This window comes from Protopterus annectens, chromosome 2.part0 (assembly GCF_019279795.1).
Source record: "Protopterus annectens isolate FY-2018-M chromosome 2.part0, PAN1.0, whole genome shotgun sequence".
Taxonomy (NCBI): Eukaryota; Metazoa; Chordata; order Ceratodontiformes; family Protopteridae; genus Protopterus; species Protopterus annectens.
Genome location: NC_056728.1, coordinates 482,949,191 through 482,971,454, shown reverse-complemented (window position 1 = coordinate 482,971,454; position 22,264 = coordinate 482,949,191). Strand labels below are relative to the sequence as shown.

General features: G+C 39.4%; 1 protein-coding gene across 1 annotated transcript in view; it reads left to right on the top strand.

Moving 5' to 3' along the window:
• The window catches only part of SLC28A3 (solute carrier family 28 member 3), a 262,179-nt gene that overhangs the window by 117,453 nt on the left and 122,462 nt on the right, over positions 1 to 22,264 (top strand). Inside the window, exons 6-8 of the mRNA XM_044060325.1 lie at positions 1,634 to 1,747; positions 18,978 to 19,055; positions 19,894 to 19,974. Of these exons, the coding sequence (XP_043916260.1) occupies positions 1,634 to 1,747; positions 18,978 to 19,055; positions 19,894 to 19,974 (273 nt within the window). The remainder of the gene's footprint in view (positions 1 to 1,633; positions 1,748 to 18,977; positions 19,056 to 19,893; positions 19,975 to 22,264) is intronic.

Below are 22,264 nucleotides of genomic sequence, written 5' to 3'. Positions count from 1 at the left end.
CGTGTGTTCTTTCCTCTGCCTAACATATCCCACCATCACTGTGTTTCATGATTCAGTACCAGACTTACCCATTGTCCATGCCTCCCTTAAATGAGTGAAGTCTGAGCTTCTATTTATCAACTCTTAGCAACAGGATTTGCTCCCAGCTTCCAGGTTGATTGAGTTTCTTTTCCAGTCTCCTTCTGGTGTTTTGATTATATAGCTGGGAATGGAACCTTTATTCATTGGCTAGCTTTGTCTCATCTGCCTATTGGTTTAGCCCATTCAGATGGCAGACCTCACTGGTTGTCTAACATGTATTCCCCATTTTAGTGCCTGAACACTCAGCCTGAATGGGATAGCAGTGTTATTTAGCAAGTTCACTGAGACCTGCTCCCTCTTGCACATTTTTCCAGTCCTGCAGAGTTGCTTATAACCATGGATGACTACCTACATTATCAGTAGTCACAGTTTCTTCACCAATACCTCAGCCTTTCCCTAAGCAGATTTTTAGGTTATTTTACCTTCACTGGTCACTGCCAAAGGTGGGCCATCTTCCTAATACATGGGTTCCATTAGCTGCTCATAGCATTGGCCTCCTGGTAAACTATGTTGCATTATTACCCCCCATACATAATGTTATACTACAAGCTCCCATCTCCTCTTATTTCTAGATTCATATATCAGTATGCTTTTCCCTGCCCCTTCACCACCAGTCAAACCTTGGTTTCAGTTTGAAAATTATTATTAATCAGATCCTTTCTCATCCCCTTGATTGATTTAACATTTTTTTCAATCCCTTTCTTTGACTGGGAGCCTTGGATAATGACTCTTTGCCATTAGTTTATCTAAAGCCATGATCTCAGTGGTAAGGCTGGTACCCTGATTTGCCATTCCATTGGTTGAAAACGTTGGCCTCTCCAGCCCCCATCCACTGTTATTTGTGTAGTAGGTTACTCCTCAGAGGTTTCACCAATCCATGTTTAAGCTCGCATCTAACATTGCACTGGCTTTTGTTAATCCTGTGTGTAACATGTTTTGCACTTATTGGCTTACCTGAATTTAGCATAAGTTGTTTTGTTTTGGTTTGGCAATGATGTAACTGTACAAATCAGATGTTTTGTACTACTGTTTAACATAAATGTCTGATGAAGTCTGCGGTTTAAATTGAAAGTGCTATTTAACGATAATAAAAGACAGTTTACTCGACCACTGGTGTGCTCGGGTTTTGTATATTTGGTGACTACTTGCTTTTCCAGATCACATGGAAATGGTAGTTTTCACTTCTATGTAACCAAAGGTATAGCTTAGATGGTATGTTTCATACAGCAGTTGTCATATATTTTATATGTGCATTTATTATTGACATTTGTGTTAAAAATAGTTTAATCTTATATTGCTAAAACAATACCTCACAGAATATGGTGTACAAATAAACATTAGTATCTTAGTTTCACTTAAGACATTACTGAAAGTGTCATTTAGAATTTAAAGTAGAAGACTGCATCAGAAAGAAACCTAGACTGTAAGTGCTTAAAACATTCCTTTTCCAACAGCTCTTATTTCATAGCTTTTGCTCATGCCCTTACTTTTGTATCAGTGCATATGTTTACATTTTCACTATTAATGTCTGACCTGTGGTTTGCATTTTCAGGTTTCCTGGAGAGCAGTTTTCTGGGGTATTGGATTGCAGTTTATCTTTGGAATCATTATTTTAAGAACCAAGGCTGGATTTGAAGCATTTGAGTGGCTGGGCAAACAAGTACAGGTTAGTTAACAATATTTTTTCTGTAGAAACAGAGTAAAAAATTCATATAGAGTTTGTGCAGTGAGTATGCCTTTTAGTTTATATTTTAAACATCCTAGACTGGAAATGTCTATTATTGCTCCATTTTGTTCCTGAATTTGCTTCTAACAAAAATAGTTTGCCTTGTTGCTTGCATATGTACCACCTAATAATTCTACACAAATGTCTCAGTATTTGAATATTTATGAAATTATGTTATCCAGCTCTTATTCCCTGTGCTTTAGTTCAGGTCATATTTCCATTTTCTCCCACAGCAAGTAATATCTGCACCCCCAATACCCCCCTTAGTTAACTATAGTAACTACATAGTCACACAACTGTAGAGAAAAGAGAAAATACCACACAGTGTGAATCACTGCTGTCTGGACAATTCCATCAGTTTATCCTGCCGGTTTGGTCGACATGGGCATACTGAGACAGTGTAGCAACTGCCTCATGTTCACTGACAACCCTCTTCTCCTAGCACATAATTCTACTACTTGCGGGAAATGCATCTACATCAGTAACCTGGAAGCCATGCTCTCTCGCTCCACAGTCAGTACCCCTGACAAAAAGGAGATGGCTAGCACAAACACCACACCACCAACATCACATAGCCAAGCACAACACACACAAACCTATGCAGAGGTTCTCAATAAAAACTTACCTAAACAGCAGAGACCTCCAAAACACACTTACAAGCATTCCACACACAACAACAAACACATCACAAACAGCAGACAACATACCAGTGTCTCACAAACACAGCCCATAAGGAGAAACAATTAACCACCACAGCCCACTAGGCATAACAATAAATCAAGCATACTAGTCACTGGCAATGCAATTGTGAGACACACCGATGTCTCTCTCACCAGGCTTGACAAGGAGAAGGTCACAGTCAGTTGTCTGTCTGGTGCCAGAATCTGCCACATCATGGACACAGTTAAGTCTCTCCACAACAAGTAGAAGTATGACTCTGTCATTGTCCATGTTGGTGTAAATGACTTGAGACATACCTTCCTGGACTATATGAAGAGAGACATGATTGAGGTCTCAGAGTATGTGTTCCAGGCAGGTATGACCCAAGCCCTAAGCAGCATCCTACCTTCAGAAAGAATGATAACACAATACCAACAAAAAATAATTGACTTCAACAGTTGGCTTATTTTCTGGTGTCATTCCAAGGGGATACAGTATCTGCCTGTCTGGGATGATGGTTGACAGGCATTGATGCTTTGCCAGAGATAGCATCCACCTGTCACTGCTGGTATTCCGGATCCTGGCCAAGGCTTTCACCTCCCCCATTGTGTTTTTTTTAGGCAATGTCCCAAAGACAAATCTTCCAACATAAAAGAGCTGTCAAAATGCAAATTGAAGGTCTTGCTGCTTAATGCTAGGAGCCTTAACCTGAAAATGCACTCACAGGTTCATATGTTGGTACTAGGGTATCGGCCCTAGGACCTATACAAGCTTAGCCATAACAATTCCCTGGCTATTTCTTCCCACACTATTTACTTCCCTGGACCCCTGTCTAGCAGGGTGACTGACGTGATCCCCAGGGTGAATTTCCTTTCTCCCATCCAATCGTCAAGGTTCCTTTTGAAGGGGGCAAAAGAGGCACTCTGCTTGACATGTATGGGCAGTCTATTCCAGAGTCTGGGGAGTCTCTGGGTCAGGAACATATCTCTTCAGCATGTTTTGTTTATTGTGATGATAAGAATTAGATCCCTGGAGCATGTGGCTCTGAGGGATTGGGATTTCTTTAAGTGTAGCATGTCCAACAGCTCTGGATTAAGCTCTCAGATTAATTTTGATGGTACAATTGAATATATATATATATATATATATATATATATATATATATATATATGCATATATATAAAATTCATAAACATATGTGTATTTGCACATTGGGTCAGGGTGTCACTTCAACAGTGACAAATATCTAGAGCCAAAATATACACTGCCGGGTGGCTGGCCCTGCCACAGTAGTTCTTCCACACTATACATTCACCCAAATGCACAAATCTATAGCCAATTTAGAGTGTCCAGTCCACCTACTGCATGTCTTTGGAATGTGACAGGAAACCGGATCACCCAGAGGAAACCCACACGAACACAGGGAGGACATGCAGACTCCACACAGAAGGAACCCCAACCAAGAACTGAACCAGAGAACCTCTTGCTGTGAGGAAACAACACTATGTTCTGTACCACCACCACTGTGCTGCCCCTGATATACACACCCACACACACATGCATATATATATATATATATATATATATGTGTGTGTGTGTGTGTGTGTGTGTGTATATATATATATATATATATATATATATATATATATATATATATAGTGTGTGTGTGTGTGTGTGTGTGTATATATATATATATATATATATATATATATATATATATATATATATATATATATTTATCTCTAGGTTCATAGGTAGGTATTAGGCTATTGGCCCTAGGGTCTATACATGTCTAGCCATAACGATTCCCTGGCTATTGCTTCCCACAAATATTTCCTTTCCTGGACCCCTGTCTATCAGGGCTACTAATGTGATCCCCGGGGTGAATTTCCTATCTCCCATCCGATCATCAAGGTTCCTCTTGAAGAGAGCATTGAGGCACTCTGCCTGACATGTATGGGCAGCCTATTCCAGAGTATGGGGTTTCTCTGGATCAGGAACCTATCCCTCCATCATGTTCTATTCATTGTGATAACAAGGTTAAGGTCCCTGGAGAGTGTGGCTTGGAGGGTTTGGGATTTCTTTAAGTATAGCATGTCCAACAACTCTAGGTTTGACATGGCCTTGTATGTTAGACAGAGATCACCTCTGAGTAGGCGATATATGACAGAGTATAGTTGGAGTTTCTTTAGACAGTCAGCATAAGGCATCTGCTTTAGATCTATGATTCTTTTTGTGAGGTATTTCTGCGGTCTTTCTAGTTGCTGCAGATGTCTTGTGAGGCATTGTATTCTATAATGGGTCTAATGAGGGATGAGTACAGAGGGACAACGACCTCCTTTTTTTCTGGATGAAAAGCCCTTAGTGATTAGGTGTGCCATGTAGAAGGATTTTCTAACTGTTGTGGCTATGTGGTTATCAAAGGTGAGACCACTGTTGGTAATGACCGAGTCTAGAATATTGGTACCCCTGGTGGGACTATGAATTAGTTGCTCTAGGGCATTGGAATTTATGAATTCCAAGAATCGTTGAGCAAATTTGTTGGTACAGGAGTAGTTTTCCCAGTTAATGGCAGGGTAGTTGAAATCACACAGTATTAGGGTGCTTGGTTGTATCTTAATATTTTCTAGTATGTTTAGAAAAGTGTAGTGAGAATCTTGGGGCATGGTGGGGGATCTGTAGCAAGCTACAATTTGTACTGCAGTCTTACCTAGTGTTAGTTAGACCTGGAGAATTTCAGATGCATTGCATTGGGCAACCAACCTGGAGGTGTGAATATCCTTGGTGAATATGGACACTCCTCCACCTTTAGTGTTTCAGTCCTGGTTTGGTGGCCAAAAAGTGTGGTATGAGTTGTAACCTGGTATTGCAGGGGTGCTCTGACCCAAGTCTCAATTACTGCACAGATATTGATGTTCTCCATTTTTAGGAGAGTCTCTAGAGAGTGCATTTTGAGGTTTAGACTTCTAGCACTGAGTAGCATTACCTTCAGATTTTGCTTGCTTCTACCCGTTACGGTGATAGTTTTGTCCTTTGAACCTTGCCTAAAAAAGGCACTATAGGGGTGGCAAGAGCCTTAGCCAGTAACCTGAATTCCAGGGGTTTGTCAATCATGTAGTCCCATGCAGACAAGTATTGGATCCCCTTTGAATGACACCAGAAGCTTAGCCAATTATTGAAGTCAATCATTTTGTCCTTATACTGTGGTATCATTCTGGGTGATGGCAGGATGCTACTAAGGGCTAGGGTCATACCTGCCTGGGCTACATGATCCGAGAGCTCTTCCATGTCTCTTTTCATGTAGTCCAGGGAGGAATGTCTCAAGTCATTCACTCCAACATGGACAATGACAGTGTCATATTTGTACCTGCTGTGGAGTGACTTGAGTGCATGCATTATGTGGTGGATCCTGGCACCTGACAGGCAACTTTTTTCTCCTTGTTCAACCTGGTGAGTGGGACATCAGTGTGCCTGACTATAGTCACCTATGACTAAAGTGTTGGGTGCGTTGTCTTGCCTTAGGGGCTGCTGTTGGGTGACACACTGGTGTTGTGAGCTATGTGACACTTTGGTTGTGTTTGGGGGTGGTGTTTGTTTGCATTTCAGTTTCAGAGGTCCTTGTTGCTTGAGCAGGTTAATGTTAAAAGCCTCTGCATATGTGGGTTTTGTGTTGCTGTGTGTGTGTATGTGTGTGTGTGTGTGTGTGTGTGTGTGTGTGTGTGTGTGTGTGTGTGTGTGTGTGTGTGTGTGTGTGTGTGTTTGTTCAGGTGTGTGAGAGTCTATTACAGGTTCTTACTATCTAGTAGCTTTTGATACACCTGCTCACTGCTCTTACTCAAAAAAGCAAGTGCTCTAACTCCTACTAGCCTATCTCCTATTTCTATATAGCAATTCTATACCTGCTCATATAAACTGCATAGCCCTGCCAGAACATAAGCTTTAAACCTAAAACTTCTACCCAGCTTCTAACCCAATTCCTCAGTCTCTTACCCTAACTGTAAAGTTCCTGATTGTTCCCTAAATCCCCTCCCTAAACCTAGATTCCCTGATTACTCCCTAATCTAAATCCCCAATCGCTCTTCACTCTTCCTAAACCTAAAGCTCCTACACCCCTCTCTAAACCTAAATTCTCCAGTGGCTTCCTAAACCTAAAACTCCTTTCTCACTCCCTAAACCTAAATTCACCTTCCCACTCCCTAATCCAAACCCGCCTCCTGCTCCCTCCCCACAGCTTCTTGCAAGCTCAAATCTGTTGATGTGTGTGAGCAGCAGCCTAGCCAAGGTACGAAGTGCTTGAGTCCCTGGCTTCTAATCAGTGTTTTTTTGTGTGCTTGGGACTCAAGCCCCTGTAAAGAACCATACAGAGATGTATATATCTATGTCTCTCTCTCTCTCCCTCTCTGTATGTGTATGTGTATGCATGTGTGTGTGTGTGTGTGTGTGTGTGTGTGTGTGTGTGTGTGTGTGTGTGTGTGTGTGTGTGTGTAGCAGCCTAGCCAAGGTACAAAGTGCTTGAGTCCCTGGCTTCTAATCAGTGTTTTTTTGTGTGCTTGGGACTCAGGCCCCTGTAAAGAACCATACAGAGATGTATATATCTATGTCTCTCTCTCTCTCTCTCCCTCTCTGTATGTGTATGTGTATGCATGTGTGTGTGTGTGTGTGTGTGTGTGTGTGTGTGTGTGTGTGTGTGTGTGTGTGTGTGTGTGTGTGTGTGTGTGTGTGTGTGTGTGTGTGTGTGTGTGTGTGTGTGTGTGTGTGTGTGTGTGTGTGTGTGTGTGTGTGTGTGTGTGTGTGTGTGTGTGTGCACGCGCATATCATTTTGGCCATCTGGTCATCAACCTTGCAAGCCAGCACAGAAACATTTAATGTAATTGTCTCTCCAATGCTTGCTAGCAACAAACTAGTTCAGATCAGGTAATACATGGCTGTTTTAAGAAGTTTTACATCATATATTTAGTATTTTAAAATGTAAAACTCCAAACCAAAATAACTGAAGGCAATATTACCACAGCTAAAAATGTAATTATTCGGAGTGGAAGGGTTCTCTTTTAGCTATGTATTGACCTTTACAACCTATTCATCATAGTGCTACCTGAGATGATATCAATGAGTTCAAACAACAATATGGCTTTAATTCTTTAATTTTCCAATCTTTGCATTTAAACATGTGTTTCTTGTACAGTTAATATATTCAATTGTGCAGTAAGATGTTATGAATATAAAAAAAAAGATAATATTTACTAGAACCCGCTCATACCTCTCAGCCCTACAGATTTTCACAGACTGCCCATATTTTTGCATCATATTCATCGACTGTTCCTCCTAAAATGTGTGTTTTCTGGCAAATCAGCAAGGCTTAAAGTCATTAAATAATGACACTCATTTGAGTTTCAGGCTTAATAGTCTTCAGAAAATGTATGCTAGCATAAATCCTGTTATTCTAGCAACTTTTTTAAGCTTATAAAAGCAATATTTAAAATTTGTCCCTATTTTTGCACCTTTGTCAGCCCATTATTTTAGGCTATGTATAGATTTCTTCCACTAAGAGGTTGAGAGGTATGAATCAGCTTATTTTATGAATGACAGTATTACAAACTAAGTTTACCTTTCCAATTTATATGCTTTAAGGTTTGGTGCCAAGATTTGAATGAAGAACTAATCCAGTGATCTTTGAGGGTTAGAATTTAAAAAGACAAATTTAGCTAAAGTTTTGAAGTTCTTCTTCAAAAGTTCATTATATAGAACATGTACACATTCATACAACCTCAATAAAAGATGTCAGTGAGAGAATTTATAAACATAAAATGGCTCAACTGGAAGATGGGCAGAAAGTGATAACTGGAGAGTTTTTTTGAATATTTGGATGCCACCAGTTACTTTTATTCAGAGAAACAGTAGACACTCATGGTGGTGCAGTGGTTAGCATTGTCACCTCACAGTAAGAGGTTCTCTGGTTTGACTCTCAGCTGGGGTGCCTTCTGTGCTGAGTCTGCATGTCCTCCCTGTGGTTGCGTGGGTTTTCTCTGGGTGCTCCAGTTTCCTCCCACATCCCAAAGACATGCTGCAGGTGAATTGGGCACTCTAAATTGGCCTTAGGTGTGAGTGCTTGTGTGTGTGTGCCTTCTGTGGAAGGTTGGGCACTGGGCTGGCAACTTGACACTGGAAAACTCCACTGCCAATCATGAGCGGACAGGTGATCCGCTGTGGCGACCCCTAACTGGGAAAAGCCAGAAGAAGAAGTAGACACTCATCATAGTGATCACTACTGCAGTAGTCTTAGCTATATGGTTTTTATCCTGTCAAGGATATAACAGCTAGCCAGCTTTCAAACCTTCAGGGCACCTTCCATGTGCCCAAACTGTCACGCAGCTCAAGTTGAGCCAACTAATTGAGAAGTTTGGGCACAAAGCCCTTCAGAGCTTTACTGCTGCCTCTGTGGCTTTCAAGGATCAGTTGTTGGTTTGTGCTTTCCTTTGTGGGCAGATAAGCTCCCTTTGGGAAAAAAACTTCCACTTTGTTGATGGTTTATCACTTTTCTCTTCAGTAAAGTTCTTTTAAAGCTAGGAATGATGTATTTTAATGGACTGTCTCAAGAATAAAACACAAACAGAATGCTCATTTTTTGTAAGTTTAAATGTGGCATAAAGTAACTGAAACCATTTTTTCTATGAAGAAATATTGTTTAGTTTACATTTGTGAGGCTAGCATAGTGTTCTAAAACACTCTTTCCTGTGTTTTTCTGTCAAAAAAGGAACTTTTGTGGAGTGCTAATATTTACCAGCAATTGCTACTTGCTGTCCCAGGAAAAGAGGTACCATTTTCGGCTTGATTATGGAATAGACTCTTGGTACCTTAGCTGGTCCTTCTTCCAGCCACAAGAAGAAAAACTTAAGCAAACAAGCCCTTCCACCACACCAGGCTAGCAATTTGTATGAGCCGCAGGTGGGTGACTATGCTGTGGCCATTTGTTGTACCTCTGACCACTCAGATTTTATCCTGGATCTCGCTGGTGTAGCATACACAACCACTATAGATTGGGGGTAACCACATGCCCTGCAACTGTTGAGATCCCCTCAGTGGGGAAGGGAGAGCCACTCTTGTTGCTTCTTGGAGAGGGAACAGGGAAGGCGTCCCTGTTGTGTCAGAATGCGGTGGCCATTCCTGGGAAAGCTGTTTCTGCCATTAGTACAGTTGACCCCATTTTTCCTGACAAAAAGAAACAGAAAACTAAGCATGTATCTATTCTACCTCAATTTTCTTTACATAGGAGTAGTTTACTGGCTCTGGCTTAGGGTATAATTCAGGTTATTGATCCTTCTTGTAAAGTGGTTTATGGTAAAAGAAAAAGGGATTCAAGATTCTGAATCTGAACAAGAAGATGCAGGGATGGATACATTTTTTCCCTCAGGTTTTTGATCCAAATTCAGGAGAGCTCAGTTTCTGATTCTTACTGTGGGTGTTTCTTTCAATGAGACTATTACTAGAATGTCCCAGTGTTTTCAGTGGAAGAACACTGAGGTTTCAAAGTCCCTCAGAAAGTACTGTGAGTTGTTACAGAAGGATTTTCAGAACCTACAAGCATTCCTCCTGTTCTTAGAGAATGTGTGTGTGTGTGTGTGTGTGTGTGTGTGTGTGTGTGTGTGTGTGTGTGTGTGTGTGTGTGTGTGTGTGTGTGTGTGTGTGTGTGTGTGTTACTGCCTGCATTTTTTTCTGTCAGCCTGCTGTCCCTAAAAAGGCAACAGGAATGCATAAAGTTCTTCAGTCTTTTAAATGTTTATACCCTATTTCCAAACATGACACAGCAGCTATAGCTTTAGTTGACCCCACTTCTGCTAAGCACAGTTAATTCCAGTCTTACTCTTTCTAGCAAGGATGGAAAATTATTGATCGGTATTGGGGAAAAGTGTATATTTCTGCAACTTTTAATTGTCAGAATTTTGAATTGTCAGGCTCATGTGTTAAAAGTTTGTTCTTACAAATTGTGAAAGTATGCAGAATGTTTTATCTGCAGTTTTTTCTTGTGAGGAAATATATTCTTTAACTTAATCTATTCTACTGCATATATCACTGCTCATTGTTTACAGTGTGTGTATGACTCTGTTGATACTTCTTCCAGGATATGGCTACTGGTACTGTTTTGAGGAGGTTTGCATGGCTGCATTCTCAGAACCTCAAGATGATGTTTAAAATGAGATTTTAAATTCTCTCTTGGATATAGATGTTGTGTTTGACCCTTCTGCTGTAGAGGTAATCAAAAAGTGTGATGAAAGGGGCAAGCTGATCCAGGGAACCTCTTAAGAATTTGTAGCCCTCCTTTTCCAAAATTTCCAAGGGATTTTTTTAACTCCTCATCCAATTTTGGCAAAAAAATGAATAAATAGTCTTAACAAAATACAGTTAAACAGACATTTAAGAAGAAGTGGCATGGGGTTTCTAAATAGAAATCATGAATCTACCAAAACCAAGGACAGTCTAACAAGTCTGAATGATTATCCGAGAAACCTTGTAACCCTCTCACCCTGGTCCCCTTTTTCTTCCAGAAAATCTGAATCTCCATTTTACTCTTCATCAATAGATTATTTCAGACAAATGGGTTCTGAAAATCATCCATCAAGGTTACAGATGGCAGTGGGAGAAAATTTCTCCTTTCCAGGGGTCATTCCTCATCACAGACACAACAAAATCCAGCAAATTTGAACAGTACACAAAACCACAAAGGTCAGCAGAACCAGGTAGAAAAAGGAAAATGTATTTACTCTCTAGCACCTCAGCTTAATGAGAGCCTTCAAAGAGTAAAATAACTAAACAAACAGCAGCATATATACCGTATTTCTTCATAAATAAGACCTAACCAGAACATAAGGCCTAGCATGGTTTTCCAGGGTGGTCATGATATAAGCCCCACCCTAAAAATAAGCCCCAGTTAAGATTGTTAACAGCACATGACGGACGTGTTAAATTATAAAATAATATTATTGACACCCGTTGACTGAGGTTATCGTACTCTGGTCTCCATTTTCGGATGATTCAGACACCCGACTTCTTCCCTTTGTAGAAAGTCATAAGATTCTTTCCCTGGGAGTCCTCCACAATTCTTACTGTAACCCTAATTATCACTCACACTTGACGGTTGAGATCCTTGGCCCATAAACACTGGCTGGTGTACTTTGGTCAAAGTACAGACAATGCACATAAAGCACGTGCACTTGATAATGAACATCTGTGGTTGTGCCTTTTTAACCGTCGCCATTTTGTGTTGCCACTCCGGTCTTGTAAGTCTTCAATTAACCCCCCTCCCCCAAACAAGATGAGTGCAAAAAGAAAGAGCTATTCCATTGAGTACAAGAAAGGAATTGTGGAGGACTCTGGGGGAAAGAATCTGATGGCTTTCTGCAAAGAGAAGAAGTTAGATCTCCGAATGGTTTGAAAATGGCGTGCAGCATACAATAACCTCAGTCAACAGGCCGATGAGGGAAATGCTAAGAAGTGCAAGTGTGGATCAGGTCAGCAGCCATTATTTTCTAAGCTGGAAGACATCATCTGTGAAAGGATTGCTAATAGGAGAGCAAAGGCTTTGGTTGTGTGCAGGGCTGATATTCAAGCATTTTCCCTTGCAATGGCACCACAGTTAGAAATATCCCCAAAAGAACTGAAAGCATCACAATATTGGCTGGATGGCTTCCTTCAGCGATATGAACTGTCTCTAAGAAGATCAACAACAGTGTTCAAGCTGGAAGATACTGAAGTTATTAAACGTGCACTTGTTTTCAAGTCCTTTGTTGATGGCATTGACTTTTCTAAATACCAACTCTCCAACATGATTGCTATGGATGAAACTGCAGTATGTATGGGCCAAGGATCTCAAATAATAATTGATCAGATGGGTGCCTCGTCAATCTACATTTCCTCCACTGGTCACAAGAGTGCACGTGTTACCTGTATTTTGGCAATTCATCTAGATGGAAAGAAAACCCCACCTTTAATCATTAGTAAGGGAAAGAAAGATAAGATTGAATGTGTTTCAGGCATTTACATTCCTGAAACTGAAAAAGCCTGGTGCACACAAGCAGTTATAAGGAAGTAGTCGATGTAATGCTGCCACTTGTTTTGCGAGGTGATGAAAGTGGTCTGCTAGTCTAAGATTCAGCCAGCACTCACCGCACTAAAGACATGAAGAAATTCCTTGCACGGAGAAGAATAGATCAAATAATGATTCCCGGAAGAATGACTGCCTATCTCCAGACTCTTGATGTAAAAAAGCCATTCAAGGACTATTTACGCATTGAACTCAATGACTACATTGAAAATATAATGGCAAGAAATCAGCATGGAAACTTTGTGAAGCCTAGCCCGCAAGAGGTCGTGACTTGGGTGAAAAATTCATAGGATAAAATCACTAACAGCTGTGTTGCCAATGCACTGCAAGAAGGCTTTTTGGACAAGCAGTGCTCATTTAAGGAGAGCTCTATTGCTAGGCATGACAGACTGGGGCCAATGATTCTACAGGAAATGGAGTCACAAGAAATTCAGGCTAGAATTCAGGGGTTGGAGACTTATGACAATGTTCCAGAAGAAGATGACATGAATGTATTTGAATAATTTTTCCATTATCGAGGCAACAGAATGGATTTCTTCTGCTTTCAGTTTTATTCCCCTCCTCCAATACACATGTACTGAGATTTTTCTGCACTTTCTGTTAAGCATGAAATATTGCACTGTGAAAGCCAAGGTGTAGATATTCTGAAGTTGAAATGTTTGCTGCACTGTTTATGTAGAATTCTCACACAACTGTTAAAGCGTTATTTAGAACTGTTGTCCGATAACAGAAAAGTACCAAATAAATGTCAATTTGTGTACATGAATAAATGTCGATTTTTGTACATGAATAAATGTTGATTTATGTACATGAATAAATGTTGATTTGTGTACATGAATAAATGTCTATTTTGTACATGAATAAATGTCGATTTATGTACATGAATAAATGTCGATTTTTGTACAGGAATAAATGTTGATTTATGTACATGAATAAATGTTGATTTGTGTACATGAATAAATGTTGATTTGTGTACATGAATAAATGTCGATTTTTGCACATGAATAAATGTCGATTTTTGTACATGAATAAATGAGTAAATGTAGATTGTTCTATGGGGGGGTAAATAAGGCATCCTCTGATATAAGCCCTAATGCGTATTTTGGTGGGGAAAAGAGTATAAGACTCGGTGTTATTTTTGGGGAAATACGGTATGTATGTATATATGGTTCTACCTGACTTCGTCGACAGCGCAGAAGACCGACATCGGAATCCGGAGCTCCAGAAGATCGAAAGCGAAGAAGACCGACGCGAATCGCGAGTGGCAGAACATCGACAATGCAGAAGACCGACACGACGGATGACAACACCAACGCCGAGGATGCCGACATGGGGAAAGGCTGTGTGAGTATGCGGTAGTGACGGACGTTAGGGTGCGAGGCAGGTAAGTGTGGAGATTGACGGTCTGTGGGGATAGGGGTGGGTTAAGTGAGTTAGGGTTAGGGAGCGATAGGGGTGGGTTAAGTGAGTTAGGGTTAGGGAGCGATAGGGGTGGGTTAAGTGAGTTAGGGTTAGGGAGCGATAGGGGTGGGTTAAGTGAGTTAGGGTTAGGGAGCGATAGGGGCGGGTTAAGTGAGTTAGGGTTAGGGAGCGGGTAGGTAAGTGTGCGATAGTGACGGACCTTAGGGTTAGGGTAAGGTTTAGTGTGGGCTTGTAAGGATTTTGGTGTGCTTGTGTTGTGTGTGTGGTTTGTGGAATGGGGATGTGTTTTGTTTTTAATAATTGTTATTGTGGTGTGTGCAGTGTATGGGGTTTCGTGTTTGTGTACCGTCGGTTATTTCGTTGTCGGTTATGTGTGGTTTCGTGTTTATGGACTGTCGAATATGTGGTGTCGGTGATGTGGTTGTCGGTGTTGTGTGGTTTCGACTATGTCAGGTAGAACCGTATATATATATATATATATATACATATATATATATATAATCTATATATATATACATATATATATATATATATATATATATATATATATATATATATATATATATATATATATATATATATATATATGTATATACCAATCACATGCACAATTAAACGACTAACTGCAACAGGACTTTCAGTCTGCATTTCTTTACATCTCTCACATGTTCTTGTAACCTTAACTTAAACTTTCTCTTACATTCTCCCACATAAAAAAAGACCATACGGGCATTTTAGACCATAAATGATGCCATCAGTGTTACAGTTATGCCTCCCATTTGCTTGAAAAGATAAATCATGAATTTTGTGGAAAATATTTACAATAAATTGACAAGAACAGCAATTAACTACAATTAACCATATCCACAAACAATTGCATTAAATTAAAACTTTCCAAATGCATTCAGTGCTCAGACCTGAGGGGAGTGAGGTATTATATTTTAAAGTGAACATAGATTCTTTATACAGCAATCTGTGTTTAATCGCCATTTCATTGACATGATTAAAATAAACCTTCTCTAAAATAATGGCTTCCAACCCTAAAGGGTCAGAGTTATGATACATTTTAAAATGTGCAACAGGACTTTCAGTTCTACATTTCCTTACATCTCTTACATGTTTTTGTAACCTCAACTTAAACTTTCTCTTACATTCTCCCACATACAAAAAGACCATACGGGCATTTTAGACCATAAATGATGCCATCAGTGTTACAGTTATGCCTCCCATTTGCTTGAAAAGATAAATCATTAATTTTCTGGAAAATATTTACAATAAATTGACAAGAACAGCAATTAACTACAATTAACCATATCCACAAACAACTGCATTAAATTAAAACTTTCCAAATACATTCAATGCTCAGACCTGAGGGGAGTGAGGTATTATATTTTAAAGTGAACATAGATTCTTTATACAGCAATCTGTGTTTAATCGCCATTTCATTGACGTGATTAAAATAAACCTTCTCTAAAATAATGGCTTCCAACCCTAAAGGGTCAGAGTTATGATACATTTTAAAATGTGCAACAGGACTTTCAGTTCTACATTTCCTTGCATCTCTTACATGTTCTTGTAACCTCAACTTAAACTTTCTCTTACATTCTCCCACATAAAAAAGACCATACGGGCATTTTAGACCATAAATGATGCCATCAGTGTTACAGTTATGCCTCCCATTTGCTTGAAAAGTTAAATCATTAATTTTCTGGAAAATATTTACAATAAATTGACAAGAACAGCAATTAACTACAATTAACCATATCCACAAACAATTGCATTAAATTAAAACTTTCCAAATACATTCAGTGCTCAGACCTGAGGGGAGTGAGGTATTGTATTTTAAAGTGAACATAGATTCTTTATACAGCAATCTGTGTTTAATCGCCATTTCGTTGACATGATTAAAATAAACCTTCTCTAAAATAATGGCTTCCAACCCCAAAGGGTCAGAGTTATGATACATTTTAAAATGTGCAACAGGACTTTCAGTTCTACATTTCCTTACATCTCTTACATGTTCTTGTAACCTCAACTTAAACTTTCTCTTACTTTACCCCCACATAAAAAAGACCACACAAGCATTTTGGAGCATAAATTATGCTATCCATGTTACTACTATGCTTCCTATTCACTTGAAAAGATAAACCATTAATTTCCTGGAAAGTATTTACAATAAATTGACGAGAACAGCAATTGCCACAGGGAAAAGTACCAAAAGAAGCAGGGACTTTAAATAACAAACTACAGGGCAAAACAATATATATATTACGAACCACCATATCTTTCAAATTTTTCCACATTTGTAGTCATTCCTCATCTTCCAGATCACACTCTTTTGTTTACAATACCTATTCATCACATAGTATCCTGAGGAGTGATAGAACCAGTTCCTCCTTCCCAGGTGGGGGAAGGTTTTTATTCAAAGATGTTCCTAGTCCCAAAGTAAGAAAATGCTTGGAGTCCAGTCCTGGATCTTTCTTCCCTAAACCTGTTGGTAATCATGCACAAATTGAAAATTATGTCATTTCACAGTGTTTTATCACTTCTTCTTCCTTAAAGATAACTTGCTTATGTTTGCAGTGTCTTTTTCAAAGTGTCAGGAATCTCTTTATCTTTCTCTTGGGTGAGAGATTTCTTACACAAGCTGTGATTTCAAGAGAATATTCAGAAGTCTTTCTTGAGTCCTTAACCCAGGATTATGCTCCTGAAATGTCAAATAGACACCTCAGTTCAAAGAGTTTTTCTTCCACAAGAAAAACAGAACTTTATCTAGTTCTATTTCTAAGGTTTTCCACTCAGACTTCAATCACTGCAAGTGAATACATCAGACTTATTGATCTCATGGCATCTATAATTCCGATAACACCCCTGGCAAGACTCCACATGAGAAAGGTGCAATGGTACCTGAAAGCTGTTTTTTCCTAATGCCAGCATCCTTTATCTTTTCAAATTCCAGTGCTGGGGTTTGCCAGAAGAGAAATCTTTTGGTGGAGACAACAGATATCCCTAAATCCTGGTCTCCCCTTCTCTTTCCCTGCTCAAAAGCAGTGGTTCACCACTGATGCTTTGGATTTTGCTTGGAGAGCAGTTTCAGGAGGGATAAAAGTGTGGGTTCTATGTGATCCAAGGACAGATGCAAACACATAAATATCAAGGAGATGCTTGCCCTGATCAAGGCAGTCAATTCACTGAACCATCATTGGTCCCCAGGACTTCTCCAAGTGGTTACAGACAATATCACAGTCATGTGATACATCAACAAGTAATTGAGAACCAGGCTGTACCCCCACCCCCCCCATTTGTAGACTATCCATGTAATCTTGGGATACACCTTCAAAGCACAATCTCACTCTAAAAGCATCTTACAGAGCAAAATTGTTTGATAGACAAGTTGAATAGGATCAGGGCAGATCCTCACAAATAGAAACTGGATTGTGGGTCTTCCAAGATTTGATCCATCTGTGGGGAGATCCTCAAGTAATGCCTCCTCTCAAAACAATCAGCTGGCAAGATTCTGCTCCAGGACTCCATGCAAGAAGGCCTGGAACCTTTTCTGTTCCTATATGCTTTTTCTTCTTTTCCACTAATATCTAAGGTACTTTTGAAGATTCAGAAGGAATCCCCCAGGATCATTGTGGTGACTCCCTACTGGACCGAGACAACCATAGTTCTCCCTTATTTTGGAAATGGCCAGGGACAATTGCCACAATCATCCTCACAGCCTGGATCTACACACACAAGAACAGGGGTATTTGATACCCCCTGAAATTATTCAACTTCTATTGACTGCATACATGAAAGGATTTTAATTTCTTTCAGACATCTGTTTACTTAGGACATGCAGCAGGCACTAATGGAGGTAAGAAAGCCTACTACTAAAAAATCATGTATTAGCAAATGGAAAAGGTTTTCTAGTTGATACCAACAACATAACCGGCACCCATTCAGGGCTAGCTGTTCTGTGGTTCTACAGTATTTGTGTGAGTTGCTATCCTATGGCCTTTAATATTCCTCTATCAAGGTTCATGTATTGGCCATCTCAGCATGTCTGCCCATGGATCCTTCTCTTTCAATGCAGTGTCATGCTAAAATGTTCTTGAAAGGGTTTTTCATAAGAGGCCACCAAGAAAACCATTGGCACCACCGTGGGATCTTAATTTTGTGCTAAAGAAGCTAACACTTGCTCCATTTGAACCAGCTAATTTGGCTGACTTGAGGTTCTCAACAGGAAAGCAGTTTTATTTATTACTTTCACCTCTGTAAGAAGGGGATCTGAGTTGTAAGATCTTATGGTGAGTCAACTCTATCTCATTTTCCATAGGAATCAGTTTCCTGGAGAACTAGTCATTCTTTTATGCCTAAAGTGGTATTCAAGGTTACTTTAAGCCAAACTATCCATCTCCCTGTTTTTTTTCCTTTCCCTAAAAATGAGGGCAAAAGGATATCTCATACATTGGATGCCCACAGCAGGGATCGATATAATAAACAGTTGTGTAAGTTAAACTTGCCATAACAGTAGATGTTCAAATGATCACTGCTACAAGAGCCAGTCCCTTATTTCACTGTCCTCATTTTCTGGTGTGTTCATTATACCAAGTTGGTGACATTTATTTTGTATTGTTCCCAGCATTGTTCTTTCAGAGATCAGCTTCCCTCTCTCTGCTGGTAGGAAAGCTCTGAGGGGCACCCAAACGTTTCTTTTAATAAGCTCAACTCAAACTGCTTGTCAGTTTGGGTGATTGGAAGGTGGCCTGAAGCTTTGGAAACTGCCTGCTCTTATATCCTAGGCAGGATATGACCCATATAGCTAAGGCTACTGCAGCAGTGATCATTCAAACATCTACTATCAACAGTAAGTTTAACTTACACAACTGTACTTTTCTGGATATTTCTATAACCCATACTTAATATAATCCCCACATGACAATGGCAACCATTTATAAAAGAATTCTAAAGAAATTCAGCTTCATTTTTTTTTCTTTCTTTCAGATTTTTCTGCAGTATACAGATGCAGGATCTAAGTTTGTATTTGGTGACCGCTATGAAGACCACTTCTTTGCTTTCAAGGTGAGTTGCGCTCTTGTCAGTACCTGATTTTCTAATAGTGCCTTTGGCATCAGGGCAGGATATCTGCCAGTGCTTCTTCTGACTCAGCTGTAACTACTGACCCAGGTGCTTGATAACCAGCAAGGTGAAGGAAGAATAAGAAGATAAAGGTTAGTTCTCTTTCAATGGGGGAGGCATCAGAACGGAGTCTGATGAAGATTCACAGCCTAGCAGATGTTTGAGGCTAAGTCCAGGCATTTAAGTTTTACATTGTCATCAACAGTTATCTTAGGCTTGAAAATTCATGTTTAGGATCATGCCTGCATATGACCCCTTTGTTGACATATTGCACACTAGTAACGTGATAATTTAGAAGCCATATCAGAATATTGAGTCTGTCTGCGATATTAATGCCCTAGACACGTCACATCACATCACATTCTTCTTATCCCATAAAAATGTCAGAAAAAAAGCCAATCATCATTGAAAAGAGAGGGCTATTCCATGGTTAATGTTGACTGCAACACCAATGGTGGACAGCAATTATGGTCCAAATGAAGACAAGAGGATGAAAAAAGGGAAACTATGCCCAATTTTTAAAATAATAGTAATGTTAATAAGTGGTATTGTTTATGTATGCAGAACGTTTGCATTCACTCTGAACTCTTGTCTCTTAAGGGTTTGGGAGGATGGCCTAATGGTTAAGGTGTTTGCCTTACAAACACAAGGTGCAGGACTTGAATCTCACAGGGGATAATTGGCTAGGCTTAAAATGGCTTGCAAGGGCAGTTAGCCTAGTACTAATCTATGAACCTATGACAAAAATGTAAGTAATCAACGTATCTTTGTTTTCCTTTAGGTTTTGCCAATAGTGATTTTCTTCAGCACAGTAATCTCTATGCTGTATTATATTGGATTTATGCAGTGGCTGATTCTAAAGGTAATGAATGCATGAGCTATATTGTTTTGTGTACACGTCTTTCATGGAGTAAGAACTTTATTTTTTGTTTTTCATGTATCCATTAGTGTCTATCTGCCCCTGGTGTTTCCATGAGTAAAACAATTTGTTTATTTACGGAAGTAATCAAAGTGCCAGTATACCTTCTGCAGTCTGCTTTAGTGCCACTGTTAAACAGACTGACATTCGGTATAAGCGTGAAGGGTGAGTCACACTGATGCTGTCAGTGAGGACTTAAAAGAAGCATATCGATCAACAGTGTTCACTTTTTCTACAACTTGGAACTAAAAATGTACTTGCACACTGAATAGTTGCACCACATCCATATATTAGATATCCATAAGTACTTTATTGGTTCCATGTGATGTGATCAAAGCACACTTTTGTAAAATGCATGTGATTCAAATCCAAGTGATCGAATAGCATGCACATTGAAAGTCTAGTGCATTAACAGACTGCTGACAGAGGTGAGATTGCAGAATACTGAGCAAATTATTTTCTTTTCTGTGATATTTTGTGATCTCTGCTTTAGTATACTGAAGTTATCACAGATGTGGGGGAGGCTGTAGAGGGACTTACTCCTCCTTGCAAAAAGTAGCAAAAAGAGATGTTGCTGTATTTTTGATAATTCCATCTATTGATGTTTTTTTACTTTGGTAGACAGAATTTGAGGACATTTCACTGGGCTGCCTATAACACACTTAATCACATTTCATTTTCTTTCTGTTTTTCTTGGTGAGGGATATGGCAGTAGCACCAGATTGAACAAGGTTGACCAAACTTCACATTTCATAGTTACAGCTTCTTGTTACCAAGGATGTACTTCACAATGATAAAAATCACTTTTACGAAAAGTAATGCATCTAGAAATGATTTTTTACTAAGAACATCAGGAAGACTTCAGTATAGTTATATATATATTGGCCTGTGGTGCAGTAAATGTGCTCAGTGACATAGTCAGGAATTATGCAGAGAATCTATACTGCCCCCCATAACAGGTGCTTTTCATGCCACAGCTCTGTGTTATACAGTGGAAGCACACTGCACCCATGTCAAAAAAGGTATAGATCATGTGATAGCAATATAGTACAGATTGTGGCACACAACAGACATCCGCTCAATGATCACTGCTTTTTGGTTGTGGTAAATTAACTCCTTAGCCACATCACAAACTGGCTTTTGGCAACAATGCCACTTTTCAGCAAGGATCTGAAAGACAGGAAGCAGACTTTGCTTACAATATAAAGCTATGACAAGCTTCTGTACCACTTCATTAAAGACAGTCCCACTAGGATTACCACCTGACCCTTTTTGCACAGGACAGTTCCTCTTTGGGCAGTTGTGCCCTGAAAAAGGACTAAATAGTGGCACATTTCCAGACATTTTATTGCAAGAATATTGTAAGGCATATAATTTGTTTTCCATCATAATCACTTAAAATTGATGTGAATCAGCATAAACAAGTCAACTGTTACATGAATAAGTTTTTATTTTGGCAAATAATGAAGTTCAGTGCTTTGTATTGGTTGTGGGTTTGGTTTGTACTGCAAAATCCCACATTTTAACAGAAAATGTCTGTCTTTGGACCTTTCAAAATGTGGCAACCCTCAGTTCTACAGAGAGTAAGTCACATAAGTTCCTACACTTAGTTCCAATCCCCAGTGGTACATCTTGGCAGCCAGATGCAAAGGCTTATTCATATTATATAGGGTTCTCATAGCTCTTAACCTCTTAGAACAAAAAAATCTGGACAAAGCCAAAAATAATGGGTGGGGGGGCAAAGTCCCAAAAAATAGGAACAAATTTTAAATATGACTCTTATAAACTTAAAAAAGTTGCTAGAATAAAAAGTCTTGTGTCACAATGTATTTTCTGAAAGATATGAAGCTTGAAATGCAAAAGCTTGTCATTATTTAGTGAATTCAATCCTTACTGATTTGCCACAAAAATTTTAAAAAAATCACATATTTTATGAAGAGCTGTCCAAAATTAAGAGGCAAAAATCTGGACATTCTTTAAAATCTGGACAGATGAGAGGTATGAGGAAGCTGTTTTTTTCAAGGCAGTATAACTAGCCTTGCCAAAACATCTAGATAAACTAGCTTACGATCTTACGTGCACATGGCTTCATCACAGAATGCCGAACCTGCTTTATGTTTCACTTATCAAAAGTTGCTGTAAATGTAGATTGAATATCACTTTTCATGCTTCACAGTGTCTGAAAAGCAATGCTTTACTTATCACACATGGAAATGATGTCAAGATCCTCTCG